At 41.5% G+C, this 25,315-nt stretch overlaps 1 protein-coding gene and 1 non-coding gene across 5 annotated transcripts in view; one reads left to right on the top strand and one right to left on the bottom strand.

Annotated features, from left to right (window-relative positions):
• The window catches only part of Trpc6 (transient receptor potential cation channel subfamily C member 6), a 103,764-nt gene that overhangs the window by 38,209 nt on the left and 40,240 nt on the right, over nucleotides 1-25,315 (bottom strand). For 3 of the 4 annotated variants that reach the window (XM_076926092.1, XM_076926094.1, XM_076926093.1), the window contains one exon: nucleotides 7,557-8,331. The exons of the other annotated variant lie outside the window; for it this stretch is intronic. In XM_076926092.1, the coding sequence (XP_076782207.1) occupies nucleotides 7,557-8,331 (775 nt within the window). The remainder of the gene's footprint in view (nucleotides 1-7,556; nucleotides 8,332-25,315) is intronic. 4 annotated transcript variants of the gene reach the window in all.
• LOC143439904 (small nucleolar RNA SNORA17) lies at nucleotides 3,720-3,851 on the top strand. Its single transcript, XR_013107907.1, has one exon. It is a non-coding gene; the product is annotated as a small nucleolar RNA SNORA17 (small nucleolar RNA).

The raw sequence follows: 25,315 nt of genomic DNA on the forward strand, positions 1-25,315 counted from the left end.
CTAGGTATAAAATACATACTTAAGAATGCCAAAAGACTTCTAGAAAGGTGACATAAGAAGCAAGCAAGCACTTGACAGTTACCTTCTTTCTTTTTTCTTCTTTCTAGCTTTCTTTCTTTTTTCCTTTTGTTCTCTCTCTCTCTCTCTCTCTCTCTCTCTCTCTCTCTCTCTCTCTTTCTTTTTTGTTGTTATTTTTTGAGACTGATTCTCAAGCACCTTCTGATCCTCTGCCCTCACCTCTCAAATGCTGGGGATACAGATGTGTTTCACCATTTTTGACTTATCAATTATTTTTTATAGAATTATCATGTCTTATATTATGAATCCAGCACAGGGTCAAAATATAGGATCTATCTATAGATTCTGAGAATTCAGATTCTCTTTGGAGAAGAAAAAATTTAGCCGTGTGTGTGTGTGTGTGTGTGTGTGTGTGTGTGTGTGTGTGTGTGTTGTGGGGGACCTTCAGGTATGCGTGCATGCTTACCTGCAGATATGCGGGGATACTACCTTCAGGTGTGTGTGGGAATAGCTGCAGGTTTATGTGTGGATAGCTGCAGGTGTGTGTGTGTGTGTGTGTGTGTGTGTGTGTGTGTGTGTGTGTGTGTCTGTGTGTGTGTGTATAGTACCTGAGGTATATGTGAGTACCTGTAGGTTCAGGGAAGTTTCTGCAGTTGTGGAGGGTACCTTTAATCCCAGCACGTGAGAGACAGAAGCAGAGAGGTGATGAGTTCCAGAACAGTGTGAGCTATACAGTGAGACAGTTTCAAAACCAAACAATGTTTAATGGAGAAACTTAAACTGTGCTATTATATCGTTCCAAGGAACTAATGTGCTGCTGGGAAGAAATCAGGGTGAAGGTCACATTTCAGTGAGCATGAACTGCTGCTGTCCTTCTGTATATTACCTCTTCACATGTTCATTTGTGGCTACCCAATGTTCTGTACATTACCTCTTCACATGTTCCTTTGTGTCTGTCCGATGCTTCCTCCCTCTTCATTTTCTTACCCTGAAATAAGGTCTTCCTGGGATAGAGCAGGTAGATACAATCCTACTTATTTGCCATATAATCTTGCTGAGGGCAAAGAATGTATCCCAAATCATTCACTCAGTAACTGTTGATATCGGACAGTGATATAAATCTGTTTGACCCCAAATTCATTCACTGACTTTGAGGGCAGCACACCATGTTGCTAATCTAGAAGAGTTAGCAAGACCATTTCCTGCTAAGCTAGGAGACTTTAAAGGGGAATGTACCTGAGGATCAGGGTTAAGGCAGAGTATTATTCTGTAGATAGTGACAGGTGCCCAACCATGCTATAGGAACTGATTTCAGTCTGGGGCTGTCCTGATCTTTAGGAGAACGATCAATAAAGGGCCAGCTCATCCCAGCTCTGCCCTAGTTGATTCAAGAAGGACAAGAGAGGAGCAGACTCTACCCTTTGGGAAATGTAAAAGTAAGTTAGATAAAATTTCAACTAAGAATTAGGGAAACACATTCTTTGAGATCCGTCAGATGCCACCAACTGTCCTGTCGCTTTCACTAATGGAGGTTTTGATGATCAGCACTGATTCGTCCAGGTTCTACTGCAGCTGTGAGGCTGAAGGAGCAAGCAAGAAAGAGCCATGCAAGAGATGTGGAGGGCACCAGACCACCTGAAGCAGGCTGTCCCGATAAACCTTTCTGTAGCTGTGAACTGTCACAGACCTAAAATCTGTTGGACAGAGACTTCCTGTATCCATTCACTTCACACTTCAGCAAGAAATGCAAAGGAAACTGCCTGCTTATGCACAATGTGAGCATGCATGCAGAATGATGCTGTGTTTGTTTGTTTACACATCTGTCTCTCTTCAACAGACTCACGTATTTCCTCATTTCCATGCAATTGAAATATAATTACATAGTTTTCACCCCTCCTTTTTCCTACTGCCTCCATTTACCCTTCACACTCTCTCCCAAATTCATGGGGCATTAACCATTGTTGTTACATATATTGAATAAATAAAGACATAAATACGCCCTGTGAATCATCTCTGTTGCCTGCATATATGTTTCTAGAGCTACAGAATTTGTGTTGAATAGCTAATGAGGGGCTCATTCCCAGGCCCTCTCTCCATAGTTGGTAAGATGGAAGCTACTTTAGGTAAAATGGTTGTTTTTCCATTATTGAATCTGTCAGTGAATGAGTGTGAAAGGTTTCATTTTCTATTGTCCTCTTCAGTTTCTCCCTTCAGATAGTTAAAGTTCTCTTCATAGAAGTCTTTCACCTCCTAGGTTAGGTTAATTCTTAGATGTGTATTTTGAGACTGTCATGAATGGGAGTGTGTGCATGATCTGCTTCTTGGCATGGTATTCATTGGTGTGTAAAAAAGCTACTTGTTTTTTGGTGTGTGTGTGTGTGTGTGTGTGTGTGTGTGTGTGTGTTAATTTGAGTATCTTTCCAGACAAGTGCCATATCTTACTTCTCTCTTGAGTCTACCCAGGCTGGCATAGTGTGAGGCATACAATCGGCAACCTTGGCTGGTGAATGTGCAGAGTGGAGCATGGAAGGACACAAAGCATCACTGTATCTGAATTCCTGCTTGCTGCTTCCCAGGTATGGGAGGTAGGAAATGGCAGCTCCTTGCCTGGTCTCCTAGTGAGCACTGCTCTGTCATGAAGTCAAAATGGAAATAACTTAAGATAATTCATAAATGTCCACAAGAGTACATGTTCTTCTTCCTGGTTGGTCAGCCAAGACCTCAGCTCTGTGTCCCTGGTGTATGACTCCATCTTGCAGGTTATATCTCAAGTAAGTGACACCCTTTGTTCTCCTATAAGGTCTGATAATAGGCACACCACCTTAATACTAACAAATACTACTTCCCAACTCAGCCCAGTTTCTTGGAAGATACTTATCTTTCAAGCAGGCAAAGCCAGACGTTTGTAAACATTATACAGAAGAACATAACAATGATTTAAAAATAGGCACAACAGTAGCTCCTTTGCTATTCTCTCCCCTCTCTGCAGCAGAGGCATCTGGAGAACCATGTGCATGGCCCAGACCTCTAGGGAGACATAACGGAGATGCAGGAAGACTCTCTTCAGAACTACAAGGATGCTGATGCTCCTTACGGCACAAAGGAAATAAATGGGGAACGGGGGCCTAAAATGAATCATTGTGTTACTACAAGCAACCTACGAGGTAGCAAGGTTCAGAAAAAAAGTCAACAAACCAGACTTACAGAAACATATGGCAACACCAATGGACTATGGACACTGGGGGCGTGTATTTGTAAACAAGGCCATCCTGTACTGATCTCTCACTTTGAAATTTCTCACTCCTGGTTTGAGCTTCGAGTACAGCCAGGAAAATCTGCTCTTCTATAGTATCCAAATAAATACTTCCATTTTTGGTCTGGTGTTTAGTTATTTGTTTGTTTCGTTGCTTACTAATTTTTATGTCCACTGCCAAGGCTTAATTCTGTCAAACTTACAATAGTCAAGATCTCAAATTACTCGGTAAAGCCTATATCCTTGAGTTAAGGCATTTCATTCATTTGTAAAATTTCATGTGTTCCTAGTAATAAGAGACCTCCCTCTAATGATATTACCATAAACATTAATGGATGTCCTAAATTTCCCACACTTCACCTGTCTGTTGAAAACTTCACCTGTCTGCTGAAAATTAGGCTCTGTGATAAAAATGCATGTGGATTACTGCTAAAATGCTATCAGCTCACCTGCCCCTAGATGTGTTACAGGTGTGACTGCCACATCACATGTATGTCAGTGGGCAGCAGAGAGAAGAGAGGTTATGTGAATGGTCAATGTTATGACCTATGAACACCTGAATGTTTAGTAGCCTAAATGTTCCCTGAAAAAAAAACAAGCCTGAGATAACCATCAGTCCATCACTGCAAGGCCTGGGAGAACAGACCAGGCCTGAGATGACCCCTGGCAGGTGCCATAATGCATGAACAAGACAGAGTACTCCTGAGACCACTCCTGATGGCCCCAGACACTCAGAGACCAGGCACCACCAAGAGGAGAAAGTAAGTAGTGGAGAAATGGGAAAAAATAGAAGCAGAAGGTGTAGATAAATGGAAGGGAGATAGAACTGGAGACTCAAGGATGGTAAGGAACAGCCTCATGTGAGTAGCTGGTGATGCCACCTGGGATCCTGGTGGGGTCCTAGCTGCCACCAGGGACCATGTCTCAGTCTGTGATGTGACCCCTGTAGCAGCAGCGGTCTGTTAGCTCCAAAGACCAAGCAGAGGTCCCTGGTCTGGACTGCTGCCTAGGGACATCTTGATGTACAGAACTGGCCTCACCCGTCACCTAGGCATAGTTGGAGAGCTGGCCCTGCCTCTTGTCTCCTGAATGGTGGCATCATAGAGGAAAAGCTCTCCTCTCCTTCTTGCTCTCATCATGGGTGGTGGGCAGGAGAGTCTGCCCCAACTGGGTTCTGAAAGCAGGAGAGCAGGCCCTGCACTTCACCTGGGCAGCAGAGTAAAGGTGACTCAAATGGCAGGGACATGGCTGAGTGGGCCTGGGGGTGTGAGCCTGGAGGGGGTAGCTGGAGCTGGTCCTGCAAGTTGTCTGCTGTGAGGCAGCATGGGCAAAGGAGAGATGCCCTCCCTGCCCTTCCCCTTTGCCACCTGAGGCAGGTGGGAGAGCTAGCCCTTGGGTCATGAGAGCAGGAGAGCTAACCTTGACCCTCACCTACTACAGTACCCGGGAGTGCAGGCCTTGCACCTCACCTGGGCATCAGAGTAGAAATGGCCCCAGATGTGGGGTTGCAGGTGAGCTGGCCCTCTGTGACAGCAGGAGAGAAAGTGGGTGAGCTGACCAGCTCAGATACATTTTAGGCCCAAACTCATGGCTTTGAATTGGCCCACCCCAACATCTACCCCATCAATAAGCTGTTCATAAAAGGGAAGGTCACACAGATCCAAAACTACAGGATCTGCATGACACCAGGCAACAAAACGAGAGGAGTCCCAGTGATGCTCCTGATGCTCCGGTATTGACAGAGTAGCAGATGCCAACGCATCATTACAGTGAACATTTGCAAAACAAAGTGTGGACAAAAAGGCATACCGTGGGACACACTGTGACACACTACAGCTTCTACAACAAGATTTCTTTCCTCTGTTGGGTGAGAGGTTGCAATGTTGGAGGGTGGATATGAGGAGAGAAGGAGATGAGTGACATTGGAGGTGTGGATGATGTGAAATTCACAAAGAACCAATAAAAAAGTTTAAAAAATGCTAAAGTTTACATGTGTGGTCAAGTTTAGCAGTAAGAATCAAGATGGTTTTTAATATCCATTATCCATCATTGCCAGAGAAAACATCTTTCTTGAGTGAGCAGACAGCAAGACTGAGGTAAGGAAGGTTATCACCAAGGACCACTGAGTGCAGGACCCTTCCATGGATTTTGCCTTTTGAAGTTTCAAATTCCAGTTTTCAAGGATTGTCAGAAAATACTAAATGGATGGAAATTTTCTCGAAAAGAAAGCAGTTTCTAAGTTTTAAATTCTATACACTTCCTGATAGTATGATAAATCCTTTCATCTCTCCAGTTTTGTCTCCCCTGTGTCCTGTGTTCAACACTAGTGACACCAAGGACCTAACCAGGAGAGACTGTACTGCAGTCTCCAAAGGTGTGCAGTATAGAGACCAAAGGAATAGAAAAGATTACATCATCATGAACTTGTATGAAACGCTGAGATTGATGAAATGACTTGATTCAGAGCTGCATATATTTGGTAAAGTGGACAATAATATGCTGAGGGTGGTGATAGCTCGGTGGCCCATAAAGTGTTTGCAGTACATACTTGAAGACCTGACTGGATACCAGTATCAACATAAAAGTCCAAGCCTTTAATTCCAGTGCTAAAGAGACAGAGGCAGGCAAATCCTGGGAACTCGCTGAACTACCAGTCTAGCCACATATTGGGGCTCCAGATACAGTGAGGGACCCTGTGTCAAAGCCTAAGGCCAAAGGCCAATGAGATGGGTCAGCAAGTAAAGGTCCTTGTCACCAAACCTTACAAACCACGTTCAGTCTTCAGAATCCACTCAATAAAAGGAGAGAATCAACTCTCAAAAGTTCGTCTCTGACCTCCACACAGGTGCCATGACACATAGACACACACACAAACTAATGTTGACAGTGACTGAGGAAGACACTCAAAGTCAACCTCTGGGCATCACATGTTCATGCACACATGCATATTCACATACATGCATATGCACATAAACATATATACATATACACAAATAGTCATGACATGACAGGTCAGAGAAAGATGAACACAGTCAGACTGAATAACCCACGGAGGAAGCTCTGCAGTATGAGGGTGCTCTTTGGCTTGGAGTCTGAGCTGTTATCCTCTCCACATACAGCAGGGACCACATAGACATATGGATCTGATACCACATCTTTCCACAGACATTTCTAGTAAGAGTCAGTTGAAAGCTCAGCGGGCCTGCTTTATCCATGTGTACAAAACTGTTGTTGCATCTTTTCTATCATCCTCAGCCCTCCAAAATCCCACTCATTCTTCCACACATAGCTGAAGTACCATCTCACATGAGAATTGGCTGAAACATAGTAGGAATTTAATCTTTCTTCTTAACTTCTATAGCATAATGGCCCAAGTTCTATCTAACAGTCACCCTTTACTTCATGTCATGTTTGTTCACATATGTACTGCCTCTCAAACTGTGCCTTGTTCATCTTTCTGATGCAGTGGCATGTTTTACTGTATACTACATACAATATAAGGAAGCTGAAAATTAGAGGACACCTGTATTTTGACCCCCAGCTCTGTCATTCAGCGGTTGTTGAATTCAAATACTATTAAACCTATCCACCAGTCCTTGGGTAGAATAGAAAAAAAAAACCCAGTCAGGACTGTGATAAATGCGAAATATCTGATAGAAAGCAGATCATTACATCAATAATTATACTTATTGCATGAAACATAAAATTGTGGCTGGGAAAATGGTTCAGTCAATAAAGTCCCTGCTGTACAAGAATTAGTACTTTAATTGAGATCCCTGGAACATGTTTAAAAAAAAAAAAACTGCACAGTGATACATGTCTGTAATCCCAGCACTAGTTTCAGATACTGGATACCTGAAGCTCATTATCCAGACATTTAGCTGTATGTTCAGTGAGAGATCCTGTCTCAAACAATAAGGTAGAGACTGATCAAGGAAGATACCCAATGACACCTGTTGGCTCCATATACACACATATGCACATACATCATTTGCATGCATTCACATAAACACACAGACCACAAACATATCTCCTCCCCACCTACACATCTCCAAAAAGTCCCAACATGCACAGTAATGAACACATTATAGAAACACACCTTGGCTTTACTTTCCCTTTTTCTGAGCGTTCCAAACTCCTTATCAACTCTTCCACACATAGCTGAAATGACAGCTTCTACAGAACTTTGCTGAAACCTGGTAGGCATTATATATTCCTTGCTCTGATATTTTACAGCACATTGCTTATACATCTACTTAGTACTGGACCTTTATGAAGGACCTACCTTGAACTCTTTCTCAATGTTGGCAAGCACTGCCAGCTCATTGCTAAGCTCTAACGCTGTCATTACTGGGTCTTCACTGGACAATGACAGGTATGCTGGACTTGCCAAGCCTTTGTAGGCATTGATCCTGGATCTAGAGTGGCTGAAGGAGTCATGCTTTTGCTTCTGGCTGCATTCTGTACACTTGCAGAAGTAATCATGAGGCCGTTCGATCCGGGCACCCTTTCTCAGGAGGGTATGCACAATTTCATATTCCTGGCAATGGGCAGCCAGAATGATTGGGGTCACATCGTGGGAGAACCGTGTCCCATCTTCATCGTAAGCATAAAAGTCATCTTGCTGGAGTTCAGACTGGCTGGGGCTTGTTGCTAACCTCTTGCCTTCAGCAAAAGCTGGATGGTTGAGGATTGCTTCCACAATCCGTACATAACCTTTACTAATAGCTAAGAGTAAAGCATCCCCAACTCGAGACAAGTTTTCCTTCTTGAGTAACAGCTCTGTAATTTCCAGGTGCTCATTGGCCACTGCCAACTGTAGGGCATTCTGACCCATGTAATCCACACAGTTAACATTGAGGGAGACACACTCTTCTAGCATCTTCCGCACCACTGGGATGTTGCCATATTCAGCTGCATCTAGAAAACGTTCCTCCTCAATAGACAGGCTTGTCGAGTGATCATTAAACATGTATGCTGGTCCTCGATTAGCCAACCTTCTTCCCTTCTCACGAAGAACCGTCTGCCGCCGGTGAGTCGGTCTGTTTTCATTACCCCGGCTGCAATAAGACAGCGAGACGGTGGAGAGATCATATTAGGAGCATTTTCGTATGCCAAATGACCTGTCATTCATCTAATGCAATCCTCAAGCATATTGGATGTTGCCTCAGCATCTCTAGATGCACTAGCTGATAAGATGAAGATTAATTTACTTGTTAATGAATTCCAAGAACTTCTTATTTAAGAAAGATAAGTACATTACAGAGTTTAACATTCCAGTTTTGAGGTAGAGACCCTGGGGCCATTGCCCTCCTTTTTCTTATGTCATTCGCTGAGAAATATTGATGAATATTTCCGAACTGCAGATGGTAAAAACTTAGAAAATGCCATTGGTCACTGTGATGGTTAGTTTTAAATGTCACCTTGCCACAGTATACAGTCAAATGCAAGGAGTCTTAATGAAGTATTATCTAGATCTGATTTGCCTGTGTGAAGATCGTAGGGGATTTGCCTGGTCGTACATTAACTCAGTTCATGGTGGGCAGCACCATTCCCTGTATTAGAGCTCTGGGTTCTATAAGAGTCAAGAGAACTTAGTGAGCAGATTAGTGAGCAAGGAAGTATCATGGATGCATTTGCTCCTCTCTACTCTTGTCTGTGGCTGTGCTGTGACCAGCTGTCTCAAGCTCCTGCCCCTGTGACTTCCCTCCAGTGATGGATTGTAACCAGGAATCATTAAGCCAAATAAACTACTTTTTCTAAGTTGTTTGTGTCAAGGATATTTGTGATATCTACAGAAATGAAACTAGAATAAAGAACAGGAAAGCATTTTTAACTGGCAAACAGGAGAGTAAGTTTACCCCAGACTTCAGTGTTTAGAGTCATTCCTATGTACATTACTCCAGGAAAATGAGACTGAAAAATGTACTATTTATTCCTCTAAATCTTATCATCTAAAAGCAGAAGTCAGCACACTGCCCAATTACCAGCTGCTATGCTGATATGATGAACCTATAACACAGCCTTCTAGCCTAGCTGTAGGGAGAAAACTGTGTCAAAAATACAAAAATGACTAGTCAGATAAATGTGCATATGAAAGCTGGGGCTCGAAGTGAGAGTAGATTGAAGCTTCTTTTTCAGCAGAGGAATCATTTATGTGCTGGGGGAGAATTGTACTTGCTGGGACAATTAAGGCTTGGACTCTGCCAACTTGCAAAACTGCTGCAAACTTGAAGAAGTCACGATCAAGAATCCAGGAAGAAAGGAAAGCATCATGGTGGGGAGACCATTGCTGAGAGGTTGCTGGCCCCCACTGAGGCCTTTAGCCTACATAATAAGAAGCTTAAGCAATTTTTGTCAAGATCATGATCCTATAAGAAGTCTATTCTTTATGGATCCAAAACTTAGTGTCAGAAGGTCTTCTTGAGGTTGGAGGGCTCTTGTTTAACTGAAATATTCAAATATAAGATGGTAATAACTATCACCTCCTGGAAACTCAAAAAAGGAGTGGGACAGGCCTGTTTAAGGGAGGAGCTTAAATGAAGGAAATAGAGATGACATGACGAGTGAGTAGTTTCCTTGTTATAAATGTTCTCTAAATCCCACAACAGACCCTCCAGTATGAAGCGAGTGCCAATGGATTGATACACATCACGAGCCATCTTTCCTGAATGTAGCCAGGTCTAGAAAACCTAATGCCCTTTTCTTTCTGGAATGTATCTGCTTTCTTGACTGTGGTTGTCTGTAGTGTATGCCCACCACCAAAAAGAGCTTAGTGAAACTTCATCAACTCCAAGATTATAGTTCAAGGAGCTTGTACAGTACACTGCCAGTTCACAATGAGCTTTCATTTTCATTCATCAGATCCTACTACAGAGACAGTAGCTCATACATATCCACTGATGCCATACTCAGCAGCCAGGAAACCGAAGTAGATAGACGTCCATCAATGGATGAGTGGCTCAAGCATTGTTATGGGAGAGGGATCAGGAAAATTGTAGGAGCCAAGGAGCAGGAAGTCTGTTGTGACATTGTGTCTCCTAGACATGTCAAAGAAACTATATAGAGCTGCCTAAAAAAGCCCTGACAAGTAAGACCCCAATAAGCATGCTAACATGGAAATGGAAAAGCTCCTGTGTTCGGCCTCAACTATAGACAAAGAACTACAGCAACCAGAGAATGCTGAGGGCAGGAGAAAAACTCTTTCTGTGGAAAAACCCTCTTATGGTTATCCAGTCATCTGTTACTTTGAAGGAAAATGTCCCTTTAGGGCTCCTGTATTTGCATAATTAGTCCCCAGCTGATAAATTGTTTGGGAAGGATTAGGAGGTGTGGCCATGTTAGAGTATATGTGTCCTTGTTGGAGGAAGTGCATCACTGGGAGTGAGCTTTTAAAAGCCCATGCCAGACACAATCTTTCTCTCTCTCTCTCTCTCTCTCTCTCTCTCTCTCTCTCTCTCTCTCTCCTCTCTTTCTCACTCCCTCTCTTTCTCTCCCTCCTTCCCTCCCTCCCTCCCCCACCCCTCTTGTCTCTCTGCATGATGCCTGTTGATCAGGATGTAGCTCCCAGCTTCTTCTCAAGCACCATGCCTTATGTCTGTCTGTTCCTTTGCCTGCCACCATGTTCCTATTATAAAGATGATGGACTATGACTCTGAAGCTGTAAGCCAGCCCCAATTAAATGATTTCCTTTATAAGAGTTGCCTTAATCGTGGTGTCTCTTCACAGCAATAGAAGAGTGACTAGGACAAATACCATGTGATTAGCCTTGAGATAATATGCATACAGGCGACATTACATAGACTGAGAAAGTTATATTTCTGTATTTAGTAATATATATGCATGTATATATGCATGTATATGTGTATATGTAACAGTAAGTTTCTTTTACAAAGAAGCCGTGAAACTGAAAGAACAAGGAACACATGGGAGGGGTTGAAGAGAGAAAGTGGAAGGAGAGATTAATGTAATTATATTATTATTTCAAAAACTAAAAAACAAAATTGTGAAAATGTGGTACATTTACGTGAGGGAATGTTGAAAAAATGAAATTCTGAAGGTCACAGGTAAATGGAAGCAAATGTTTTGCAGGTGAGCCATGTCTAAAATGACTTAATCCTATCACCGAGTGTAACCGATGGTGTGGTTGGATGAGGAGCTCCAGGTTGCCAGAAATCCTGAAGTTCAGACTCTGTTGGATTCTAGTTCTGAAGCAACTGCTGAAAAAGCATAATGTGCTTTGGATTCAGGGTCACTTCTTTGTCTCTATTCTTTTACGATTATGTGATGAGTTCGTGCAGGGAGCCCTTTCTCTTCAACGGATCTGAGGACATTTCTGCCATAGGTCGTAGACAGTCTTCCTACTTTATGTTTAACTCCCTGGATTTGGATGTTGGACTTTTCATAATTGTTCTTCAATTTTATTATTCTTTTCTCTCATTTCCAACTATTTATCTGTGTGTATCTTATTCTGGGAGAATTTTTTCTTTGTTATCCTGTAGTATAACTAGTAAGGTTTTTTTTTCTACCACTATACTTTAATTTTTAAAATCTTTTTCAAATGTTTCCTTTATTATTTTTATTATATTTTTCTTTTTATTATAATTTGTTATTAATATACTACAATAAGATAGATTCCTTTTTAACCATTATATTTTTACAATTATCAATTATCCCTTATTATTACATGTATTATTATAACTACTACTATTGAGTGTGCATGTGGTGTAATGTGGGCGTCTGCCTGTGTAGAGATCAAGGGACAATTTTCAGCAGTGCTTTCTTTCCTTCCGCCATGAACTCCAGGAACCTAGCTAGGGCCTTCAGGCTTGTGTGGCCAGGGCCTTTCTACACTGAGCCATCACATGGCCCAAATATATTTTTCATAGTATTTTTTTCAGTATTCTTTTATGTCCCATTTGGATATTAAGAATATAGGTTGTACAGACTGTAGTTCTAAGAATTTGCTCTGCAGTTGCTTACTGCTTTGGTCTCTGTGTGTCACATCAGCTTTCCCACACATAGACCATGATGCTTAGTGGATTTGCTTTCCTGTTCTGTAAAGCAGAAAGTTCTCTTGTGCTTCTAAGAGAGTCCCATCTCCCCCTAGGAGAGCTAGACTGATGTTGATTTAGCAAAGCAGATTTCCTGAGTAGAACAAGAGTTTCTGGGAGAGTCATTATTTCTAAGTTAACAAGACGGATGAGGCAGAAGACAGGGAATAACAGAGGTGTGTTATAAGAACAGCCATCCATCATCTTCCCTATGATATTCTTAGCCTTCTTCCTTCCCTGTCATCTTTCTGACTTCTGATAATCTCCTTGGGCTTTCCCTTCCTGTGTTCTATATATGCCATCTTTTATGATTTCTGTTGTACACAAGAACATTGAAAGATGAGGAAAAGAAAATCTGTCAGCTGAAGGTGAAGAATGGTTTGAAAAAGACAATAACAACAACAACAACAATAACAACAAGTGGGAAAGAGGCATAAAATAGTACCAAGTATCAAAAGACTAAGAGCCAAACCTCCTTTTATTCATTTTAAGTAGTTATCTATTTTTACTTATGTGCATATATCTGCATGTGCATATACCACAGGAGAGTGGGTATCCTATGGGCCAGAGAGGGAATTGGATCCCCTGGGGCTGGAGTTACAGAAGCTTGTGAATCACCTACTGTGGGGCTGGAACTGAACTAGGATCCTCGGGAAGAACAGCATGCACTCTTAACCACTGAGTCGCCTCTGTAGCCCTCACAGTTGCTCTTTGAAACTCATTAAAAATGGAACAACCAACTATGCTGGCTTGTCTCAAAGTATTACCCTGAGAGTCTGTTAAAGTTAAGAATTGGAAAGCACTTAGATTCAGATGGCATTCATTTACATCCTCATGAATAGGCACTCAAAAGAGCAAGGGCCCTTGGTCTTCACCATTTGCTACTTATCATTCAAATAAAGGACCCTGGCAAAGCCCAGCATATGATGATGACTAACACAACTGCCTTTTCCTTTTCTAGAGACAGAAAAGATCTTATCATTAACTTCATTTATAGATCACATTTTAGCTTGGCCGTCACAGCTCTATTCGCATGCAATACACATTTAAGTTTGTATTGAACTTATATTGCCTTAATAGTAACACGGTTATTCTAAAATATAAAAATAGAAATTTATTATCTTAATATTTCTTTTAGAAAATGTCATCTTCTATTTTGACAAGCCTGGGACACACCCTCCTTCCCTACTGAAGAAAGACATTCCTGTGGAAAAGAACTCTGTTTTCTAGGGAGAAGCCACTCCGTCCTCTCCTAACGGTTCTGCCACAAATATATGTGAAATGCAATGACATTAATTTCAGGCACATTTTCATTTTAAAAATCTGGCTTTCCATTTTGTCTTTTATGTTGTTTCAGTGAAGAAACAGAGACTGGAAGGTTTACTTGTGCATTGTCTACTGCCTCAGAAGAACAATAAATACATGCATGGAGAGGTTAGTTGCCACAGCATGAGGTAGTGAGACACTGCTCCCAGGCTGGTAGACACATGGCTTCTGTCCGCCCCTGCTCACTCTAAGCCATAGAATAAGAAAGCAATGAGAACATCTGTTTTTTTGTTCAGTTTTCGGTCATGAGTTGCTCGATTCCTGACTTAAAAGTGTAAATAGAAAGTAGATAAAGTAACTTTTAAAATAAGAAACATTTCAGTCCTTCCAGGGAATATATGAACTGTTAATAGACCACATTACCTCTCTGAAAGTGGGTTTTATAAAGCTGTCATAAAGAACTGGATCTTAATAGACAACACAAACCGGAAGAAACACCTATTATAAAGAATAACTCCTCAGTCCATAACGCTGAATCAACAAGAGGTATTTTCATTTCAACTACAAGGTAATTTTGCAAAATCATAGCTTCTGTTTTAAATATGTACACACACAAACACACACACACAACACACACACAAGTTTCGTATCTATTCGGTTATATTTAGCATGGTTAAAAGCTTAATTATTTATTTTTTTATCTCAAGAGTTTTACATTTTGCTTCATCACAATATATAACTAACAGTTCTAGGAAATAATTCAAATTAACCACCAATTCACATGACACTCAGCTACCAAGTAGGTCATAGAAAGCAGAATTTTACATACCTCATTTCCCTGATTTATGTCTCTGGCAAAATAGTGCCTGTTGCCCCAGATAGCATACGATGGAATCCTCCATCTCACTTGTAAAAGCCAGCAACATGAATTAGCTGCTGAGCAGAATGACTGTGTGCTGGGGGCCAGAGCGTGTACGGTAATTTTCTCTACTTCCTGTTCCAAGATGGTGTGCTTTTATCGAATGAAAGTGCTCCTGTACAAAGTAAGCCCCGAGGTAAGTGCCTTTCTTAGCTTGCATTTGTTATTCTTGTTATTTTGGTTTCTTTGTTTGTTTTTTTTTTCTCTGAAATTCTGGTGAAGATGAAAACTCAAGCACAAATGTATTTACTGAAGTGAATGTTAGAGATCACAACAGTAGACATTCTAGATTCAGCCTTGGAAAATGGAAATAAAAGGTATGTGCTGATCTATATTTTATTACATGTACAATCATTCCCCCAGAAGAATCAGACTTGGTTAATTAGAGACTGTTGATCAATACAAGTAATTAGTTTACAATCATTGTTCAGGATGAATGATAGAAGTCATTTTACTATAATTACATAATACTGTGTCTGTTTTGACCCTGTCTATTTAATTCCTCTCTACATATTCCAGGCCCTCCTCTGGGGTTGAGGAAGCAATAAACATTAGTGGGATGTGTCTTGGTCCCTCAGAAGCAGAAACTATTTGACTTTATTCAGCACTGAATTCACACACTCAGGAGAGTGTTCTGTAAGAGCTTAGTACACACATGCAAATAAGTGATTCCTATCTGTCAAAGTTCACAACCTTCGAGCTCTGTATTAACGCCACAGCCGACAGTCACAATGTGCAATGATCCAGCAAAGAAGGACAAAACATACAGCCTAAGCCGCAGTGTGGCTTGCTGTGCAAGTATAACATTTCATACTCTTCAATAAACAACAACCTCAATGCGGAGTAACTGAAGTTGAAAGGTGTGTCTTTAATGCTGCCCATCTAGATTGCTTTACCCTTAAAGACAGAACTAATAGCCTCCCAGGAGCTCTGCTCTTTCTGCCTGATTTGACACCGCACAAAGTCTGTGGCCACCCCTCTTCACAATGCATTGCCAGACCCAGCTGAACTCCAGAGAGTTTTGTAGGTAGCATTTTTCATTCTGCCTTCGTTCAGTTGGCTTTGGTTTTCCTGTGAACTTATTGCATCTCATCAAACCTAACTTTCCACTTGATCGGTCACACTCCAGCACTGCCTGTCTTCGAAATCCCTGGACAAAATGGAGCCAGAGATGCTTGTCACTCAGGTAGCAAAAGTGTGGCTGAAAAAAAAAAAAAAAAAAGATCTTGCTCCTGGCACAAACTGTAGATTGCACATTTCGGTTTTAATCATCAATTGTTATCTTGTTTGAATCAGTTAGGCCCCAAATTGTAAGAGGAAAAAGACAGGCAACTCCAGGAAGTTAGAGAACTTGGCTTTTATAGAACTACATCTGATATGCACAGCTGCTCTGTCTTTTCAGCTTCCAGTTCAAGTTCAGTTAATTTCATTGCCATGTCTTCTATCTTTGAAATACTCTTTGGGAGAGTTCTGGGGTCAGGCATTCATTTTTTATCTATCTTGATGAGTGTTCTTGAGACTATTAAAACCTTTGTATATAACATAAGCAAAATAGACCCCAATTATGTCAAAGGAAGAAGTTTAAACCCTTTGCTTCTCTTATCAACAACTACCTGATCCTGTTGTATTTTATACAGATTCTTTCCCATCCCACAAGTAATATCTACATAAGGCAGATGCCAGGACAGGAACTGAGAGTATTTACACTGGAGAAAGTGAGTTTAATGAAGGGAGTGTTAGCACAATACTATGCAATAGCCACACCAGGACAGCTAAGGTGCAAATAGAAAGTGATGTAAGAAGATGGGCAGTCATCAGAAGTGTGGGATGAAGAGATGGCCTAGAGCTCACTGCTCTTTCTAAGAGCAGTAAACTCGTTCCCTTCCCCCATGTTGGATGGCTAACAACCTGTAACTCTGGCCCTGGGGATCTGACACTCCTTTTGGATTCTGCAGGAAGGTGCACACGTGCATGGTGTGCATAGACTCACACCCCCAAGGAGAGAAGGGGGGAGAAGAGACATAATAAATAGTTTTTAAAGGTATCAGAAGCATAGCAAAGTCACTGTAAAAGAAGAACAATTTAGCAGAGGTCTTGCCCGTTGAGGAATGAGCCAGGGACCAGGACCTCACTTTCCTGTCCTCTGCAATCCACACTTCTTCCCATGGGCTGATTCCTGGCCAGTGTCGTAAGATAAATGAGCCCAATGATGTAATCTGTGCAGATCTGCAATGGTGGCCCCCAAAGTCTGGACAGAGTGCAAGGATGGACCAAGCCAACAAAACCCAGCCCAAGATCCATGGTGAGCTTAACTTTGTCATGGGGAACTCCTTCAGAAATCACCGTTAAAAACATGTATACAGGGGATGCCAAGGGAACCTTTACTAGGTGGTTAACGGTTCTCATATCCTCAAGCTTTTCCAGGAAAGACACTCACATTCAAAATCAGGCAACTCTGTTATCTTTTTTTTTTAATGTCTCTAACGAAATTAACCCCTCTGGGTTTTAAGCTCTTGCTAACGCTTTGGGTGGGCAACTCAGATTCTAACATTGACAGAGTCAGCCTGGTGTCTCAGATTTGTCACAAATGGTTGTAAAGGCCCTACACTGCTGATGCTGGTTCCCAGAAATAAGCATAAATGACATATCTGGGGATGTCTAAACAAAGTGTGCTGCCCTTCCCATCAAGGAGTTAAAGAAGAACTGGAGAAGCTTCCTGGCAGGAACTCAAATTCCTTAACCGCCATCACTTCTCAAAGTCAAAATACATGCCGAAGGTTTCATACTGCTAGAAAAGGCATTCGGCTTCTCAGCTGCATTATTTCAAACTAACCAGTCTTGCAAGAAAGTGAGTGAAAGCTCTAACCACTCAGAATGACGTTCAGGATCCCTTTGCATTAGGAGTAAGAACCTAGCAGAATTTCCACTGTGGACACGCACTGCACACTTTCTAAAGTGATATTTTTTTAACCTTAAAGAAATACTTTGAATTGTGTGGTCATTTTCTCAAGATTCCAGAACCATTTCTTACACTCTTAACTTCTACCACCGGGGCTAGATCCAAGAATCCATTGCTGAAGCCCCACTTTACAGGAGATTGCATGTATCAGCAAATACAGGTATGAACAGTGAGAATGTTCAGTCACGGCGGCACATCAACTTCATTTTTTGAAACCAAAATTGCAGAACATCTTTCTTCATGGATCAGGTATGATTTTAGTGGGAGTTACCGATTGTGTTGATTCCGTCATTCAACAGTTCAAATGTTTTTCCTTTCATGTTATGGGGGGAACGTGTATATGCCCATGTGTACTATGCATGTTATGCATGTCCCGCAGCACACATGTAGATGTCTGAAGACAACTTTCATAAGTCATTTATTTTCTCCTAGAACCATATGAGTCCAGGTGTCAAACCGAGTTGACAAGCATGGCGGCAAATGCCTTATTCCACAAGATACCTTGTTGGTGTAACTGTTGCACTATTTGCCAGATGTCTACACCAGAATGTTCAAGTTCCTATGCTTGGCACATGGAAAATATTGCATGAGGGGGATGAGGTAGAAAAGAGAAAGTAGAACAGAAGATCAAATGTGGATGTTCTCATGCTGGGGTGATGTGCTGTGCGAGCTGGTAGCAGGCAGTTTTGAAACCAGTCTGTGGATCAGGAAAAATCATCCTCAGAACAAATGTTGCTGAAACTAAGGAAAAAGGAAAGCTATCAGAGAGGAGGGATCACTAGAAAACAACAACAACAACAAAAAAAAAAAAAAAAAAAAAAAAAAAAAAAAAAAAAAAAACAGACAGAAGAGCCAGCTCTGAGTCAGCACACAGAAACTTTACCTTGATTCTGAGAACTCAAGAATTCCCTCCTGCACAGGCAAGACTGGTTACTGGCTCTGTTTAACTGGAGGTCTGGGACCTGGGTCTGGATGCGGAACATCAGTTGCCCTTCACTGTTTAGCTCTTAGGACTTAAATTTTAAGGTAGAAATGGGACTGTTTAGGGCACGCTGAAAGCTCAGGATTGTCATTTAGGGATTTGAGTTTCAGAACTCAGATACTGAGTATCCAGCTCAATGAATACTGCTCTGAGTCACCTGAGTTCTTAAGATTCCAGTTCCTAAGCTGAGTATCAGCCAAGGAAGACTCCCTACAGCTAAACTCAAAGTCTTTGGGATCTGGACTTGGTGTCACTCAAGGGAATCTGTTGAACATCAGGAAGAGCATGAAGTCCTGGCACTGCAGTTTCTGCAGTTTAGTGTGTCAGCGGCTAAGCCTCATATTACTTAATGGGGTAGGGTGTTAGCCCTACACTTAGGGTTATTATTAAATTGATGATTCATAGAATTTAGCTTAATGAACTCTGCTTAGTCTAATGTGGACTGCAAAGCTTCTTGATCATGAATCAAGACCAGTGTCAGACAAATAATGTGATCAGATATTTTTCGAAGAAGACAAGAAAGAGAGGGAGGAGGAAGAGGAGGAAGAGGATAAAAGAAAAAGGTGCTGGTGAGATGCAGAGAAAAAGCAACATGTATTGTTGGTGGAATATGAATGAATGTTAACAAATATATAGTTACAGTGTGACCAGGTAATACCACTCCTCAGTATCTCCCCAAAGGAAAAAAAGTATATTAATCAAATACTTCTATCTTCTAACAGTTATGGCAACATTATTTACAACAGTCAATAAATGGGACCAATCTAAGTACCCACCAGCTTGAGTACATAAAGAAAATGTGGTACATATACACAATGGAATATTATTCAGTCATATATTAAAATCCTGTGATTTGTAGGAAAATGAATGAACTTACAGAATACTACATTAAGAAAAATAAGCCAGGCACAGGAGGACAATAGCACATGTGATTTTGCTCATATGTGAATGCTGAAAACTTTTATCTCATACTAGTAGCAAGTAGAATAGATATTGCAAGAGGCAGGAAAGGTCACAGGGAGAGAGAAGAGGAAGAGACAGATTAATGGGCACTGTGCTACAATTGGGCTGGAAGAATAGGCTGTACAATTAGTTAATAATGATGCAAATTTTATGATCATTAGAAAATGTTCTCACTAAGAAAAACAATAAATTATTGAGGTGATGCATATGTTAAGCCTCATAGGATCATTATAAATTATATAACAGAATCCATATTCATGTGTGCAATTATTTATATGTCAACCAAAAATAAAATATGTTTTAATACTATGTCAATTTAGGACAATACTAGAATTGTGTTCTCCCCTAGGGCCAATTTAACCACATGTTCTTAGCCTTTTAACAGGGTAAAATATAAATTCCAACTCATGGAGTGAGTCTTAGAATCAATCAGAAATCTGTCAGTTACCCCCATAATGCTCATGCCAGGATTGTACCCATGGGAGTCTTTATCAGAACCATCATCATGACCAAATCAGCATCTTCAGTGCCTTAGGTTTTATTTCTTATCTTCATAAGTGAATTCCATTATTCCAGCTTGGGTCTTCATTATATATTTTCCATTCTTTTCTTGTAAATCTGTGCTCTGAAACCCTGAACTCTCCTTTGGATTCCAGAGCCAAGACCAACCAAGTGTGAAGCACGAACTCTCTAATGAATCTATCAATAAATAAATAGAAACTATAAAACTAAAACTGAGTCAAGATCATTTTGGGGGTTTTTAATCTCCAAAAGACGTTTTTAATCTCCAAAACAATGTTGTGGAAATTCTTTAATTATTCCACGTCAAGAAGCTTTCAAAGATACCATCCAGTGATAAACTAATTTATCTTTAACAGCTACATCAATAATATCCATACTATATAGGCTTCCTGTTCCACCTGAGAAATAATTTTACATGACATAAGTTGTATACTATCAAGAAACTGTGCATTTTCTAGATATCCATATGACTCAGGAGAAAAGGGGGAGTTGGGTTTTAGTGGGCTTAGAAGAAGGAGAAAAAACAGGAAGAGAACCCAAAATGAGACAGAAGAATGTGCAGGAGAGGAGAAAGGAGAGCCACCACAGGTTAGCAGAGCCATAAAAAAAAAAAAAAATGTGGCCATGTGCGCTGGCCAATTGGAGCTAAGAGCAGCTCAGATGAAACAGTAATAACTTGGGTTAATGATAAAAAGTAGATTCTAACAGCATGGAGGGTAGGGAATTGCCCAGTTATTGTACTGCTTAAGATATATTAAAATATAAAGGTTGTGTGTCTTTCATCCAGGAATATAAATAGTCTAAGATGGGTAGAAACCCCACACCAGAATTATTTTTAAAAAATATTTTACTACAGCTCTGTTTGCTAGTGGGGGCTGTGGAGGCTAGACACTCATGTCAGCTGTCATTTTCAATCACTTCTTCACCTGGTTCTTTTGAAAACAGATAATCTCACTGATCTGGAAATTTCCTGTTTCTTCTAGTCTGGCTGGCCCGTGAGCCTCTGGGCTCTTTCTCTCTCTAGCCTCTAGATGCCATTCCCACCTTTTACATGGGTGCTGGGGATCCGAACACAGATCTTCATACTTGCTCAGTGTGGTGGCTATTCTTGACGGCCAACTTGACTACTTCTGGAATTAACTAAAACCCCAAAATGGAAGACACACTTGTGAGGGACTTTCGTTTAATTTGAAAAACAATGTTCTGTTTCCAATCCAGATCTTTTGAGTCAGGAAAAGATATATCTTTAATCTGGACCTAGAGGCAAAAAGACATACCTTTAATCCAGATTGTTTAAGATGGGAAAACCTACCTATAATCTGGGCCACGCCTTCTGCTGGAAGCATATATAAGGACATGGAATATGGAAGCTCTTCCTTCCTCTTTGCCTGTTTACCCTCACCTTGCTAGTAAGTCCATCCTTTCATTTACATTAGCGCCTACTTCTCTGGAATTCCAGCATATACTGGATACCAGTTGAGACATCCAGCCTTGAGAACTCAGTAGCTACTGGATTCTTGAACTTTCTAGTCATAGCCAGCCATTGTTGGAGTAGCTTAACTGCAACCTGTAAGTCATTGTAATAAATCATATATATATATATATACATACATATACACACACACATACATAGAAAGAGAAAGAGACATTAGAGATACACACAGAGAGAGATTCATTTTATAGGTTCTGTTACTCTGAGAGTCCTGACTAGTACAAACAGCCCTTTACTAATTTATCTCCTCTGTTGGCCCAGACACTTTTTATTCTTTCCTTTCATCCTCTCATTCTATGCTCAGATTTTAGCACACATCCACAATTCTGAGAACTAAAAGCACAGATGCTAGAGAAAGCAGACATGGATTTTGGTTCTGGCTTTACCATTTGTTGACTGTCTGGCTTCTTGAAAAAAAGAGAATAAAAGTGTCCCTCTCACAGAAGTGATGACAGAGCTCTGTGTGTGTGTGCGTGTGTGTGTGTGTGTGTGTATGTGTTGTGTGTCTGTGTGTGTATGTGTGTGTGCATGTATGTGTGTGTGTGTGTGTGTGTTGTGTGTCTGTGTGTGTATGTGTGTGTGCATGTATGTGTGTGCGTGTGTGTGTGTGTGTGTGTGTGTGTGTGTGTGTGTGTGTGTGTGTGTGTTAATTTGGAAAATTCCACTTACAGCTGTTGCAGAACACAAATTTAATGAAGATGGCTTCATGAACAAGTAGACATGTAAGACTGCAAACTCGGGTCATGTTTAGGCATGTTTTTCCTTGCTGTGACAGAAATAGGTTAAAGAAACTACAAGTTTTAAAGAAACAATGGATTTGACAACATTTAGCTCCCATCCCCACCTAAGAATTATATCACTATCATTACAAGGAGCAAGTGTCTAGCTTTCGTATTAAAATCCTCTTCGTTTTATAGTTTTTTAAACTACATAAACAAACAGCAAAATGAAGAAATACTGCCACTGTGGCACACCTGGAGGGAGCTTCCTAACATACAGGGAAGCTTGTGATTTGCTGTGTAAAGCCAGCTTCCCTCAGAACCCACACAGAGCTCCTGGGTTAGTCAGCAGCATATGGTGAGCCAATCCTGGGAGTTGGGAGGCTCAATGGAGCAGCACCAGCTGTCTTGGAGGCTGGCAAGGCCTGTTTCTCCCATCCACTGCTCTCCACTTTGTCCCAAATGCACAGGTTAAAGCACATTTCACAGAGGCTCACCCCTCTTCCAGTAATTCCATGTTGTCTTTAGAAGTAAAGGTGCTAACCACAGGTTTCTTTATTTTATCATATGACCTCTTTTGTCTGTGTTGTTCTAAAGTTTTATATTTTTAACAAGTATGTGTGATTGTATGTCACATATGTGTGGGTGCTGTGGAGGCCAGAAATGGGTGTTGGATCCCCTGGAGCTGGAGTTCCAGGAAGTTGGGAGTTATCCGTTATGGGTGCTAGAAACCAAACTTGTGTCCTCAGAAGGCCTGGAAAGCACTCTTTCCCAATGAGCAGCCTCTCCAGCCCCTTGCCTGTATTCTTTTTAAGACCAGTTTTGCAAAACAAAATGCTGAATCATGACAAAAGCTGCTTTAGTGTGACCAGCCAGTGCTTCTTCCATTTGCAACTGACTTCTACTTAAAGTGAGATTGGCAAGGTGACTCCCCCTATGAAGTTCTGAGACTTCTCTAAGGTAAAATGGGAAAGGAAGCACACAGGAGAGCCAGTCAAGCCACATCAGTGAGCACAACACAAAGACAAAGCCACTTGACTACATCTTGCACACAGAAGTCAGAGTTTGGGAAGGTCTGGTGTAAAGCAGTGTCTTTTGGACACAACGCTATTGCACTCAGGAACACACAGCAGCTGTGTTTGACTGCACGAGATTCACTCGAGATCAAGGACGTACAGTGTGGAGCATGGTTAGAGGCTGGGGGATGGGCTCAATGGCAGGATGGGGCATAGGCTCTGCTGGGTTAAGGGCAGTCACTTTTCTTCAGGAAAAGGCCCCTGTTAGGTACCCATGTTCCAGTAGATGACCCTAGATCCATGTGTATGCCAGTACTGATTGGAGTATATAAACTGAAGTTGTAAGGGGGACATGAAGAGATAAAGATCTGGGAGGAACTGGAAACAAAGTTGGAGGTTGATATAGCCAAAAAGTATGTGTAAAAAAATAAATAAATCAACATAACCCTGCCATAACAAAGACAAAAGTTCTAGCTTTCCAGAGAGAAGTTCTTATTATCTTTCTCTATGACAAAACCGCTGTGTGGCTGAGGTTTTCTTTTTAAGATTCAATCTTTTTATTGGATATTTTATTTATATTTCAGATGTTATCCCTTTACCCCATTCCCTCTCCCCTGCCCAGGAACTCCCTATCTCATCCCCCCTCATCCTGCTTCTATGAGGATGTGCTCCCACCCACCTACCTACTCCCATCCCCCCACCCTTGAATTCCCCCCTCCCTCTGGAAGTCCAGCCTTCATGGGACCAAGGATCTTCTTTCATACCTATGCCTGACAAGGCCATCCTCCCCTACATATACAACTGGAGCCATGGGTCCCTCCCTATGTGCTCCCAGGCTGGTGGTTTAGACCCTGGGAGCTCTGGTTGGTTGGTATTGTTGCTCTCCTCATGGGGCCACAAACCCTTTCAGCTCCTTCAGTCTTCTCTCTAACTCCTTCATTGGGAAACCCTTGATCAGCTCAATGGTTAGCTGTGAGCATCTGCCTCTGAATATGTCAGACTCTGGCAGACCTCTAAGGAGACAGCTATATCAGGCTCCTGTCAGCATGCACTTCCTGACATCCATATCAGCATATACCTTTGGTGACTGCATGGGATGGATACCCAGGAGGAACAGTCTCTATCAGGCCCTTCCTTCAGTTTCTGTCCCACACTTTGTCTCCATATTTGCTCCCTTGAGTATTTTGTTACTCCTTCTAAGAAGGACCGAAGCACCCACACTTGGTCTTCCTTCTTCATGAGCTTCATGTGGTCTGTGAGGTGAATCTTGGGTATTTCAAGCTTAGACTCCAGACAACCAAACAACCCTATTAAAAATGGTGTACAGAGCTAAACAAAGAATTCTCGACTGAGGAAACTCGAATGGCCCAGAAGCACCTAAAGAAATGTTCAGCATCCTTAGTCATCAGGGAAATGCAAATCAAAACAACCCTGAGATTCCACCTCACACCAGTCAGAATGGCTAAGATCAAAAACTCAGGTGATAGTAGATGCTGGCAAGGATGTGGAGAAAGGCGAACACTCCTCCATTGTTGGTGGGATTGCAAGATGGTGCAACCACTCTGGAAATCAGTCTGGCAGTTCCTCAGAAAATTGGACATAGCATTACCTGAGGACCCAGCTATACCACTCCTGGGCATATACCCAGAAGATGCTCCAACATATAACAAGGACATATGTTCCACTATGTTCATAGCAGCCTTATTTATAATAGCCAGAAGCTGAAAAGAACCCAGTTGTCCTTCAACAGAGGAACGGATACAGAAAATGTGGTACATTTACACAATGGAGTACTACTCAGCTATTAAAAACAATGAATTTGAGAAATTCTTAGGCAAATGGATGGAACTAGAAAATATCATCCTGAGTGAGGCAACCCAATCACAGAAGAACACACATGGTATGCATTCACTGACAACTAGCTATGTGATGCTGAGATTTAAACAGAGCTCTGCCCAAGGCTCCTGTTTTCTCTCTGCACTCAACTCGGTCATTCTTTATTAATGGCGCTGGTCCTGGGGTGTCAGTCACTTCAGTACTCACCTGCACTGGATGCACTTCCAGGTCACTTTGTTACTGACCAAACAAACAAGGGTGTTGGCCCCCTGCCCCACACCCAAGATAGTGTTACAGTCATTTGGGAATTCCAAACT

Source organism: Arvicanthis niloticus, chromosome 27, assembly GCF_011762505.2.
Source record: "Arvicanthis niloticus isolate mArvNil1 chromosome 27, mArvNil1.pat.X, whole genome shotgun sequence".
NCBI classification, from domain to species: domain Eukaryota; kingdom Metazoa; phylum Chordata; class Mammalia; order Rodentia; family Muridae; genus Arvicanthis; species Arvicanthis niloticus.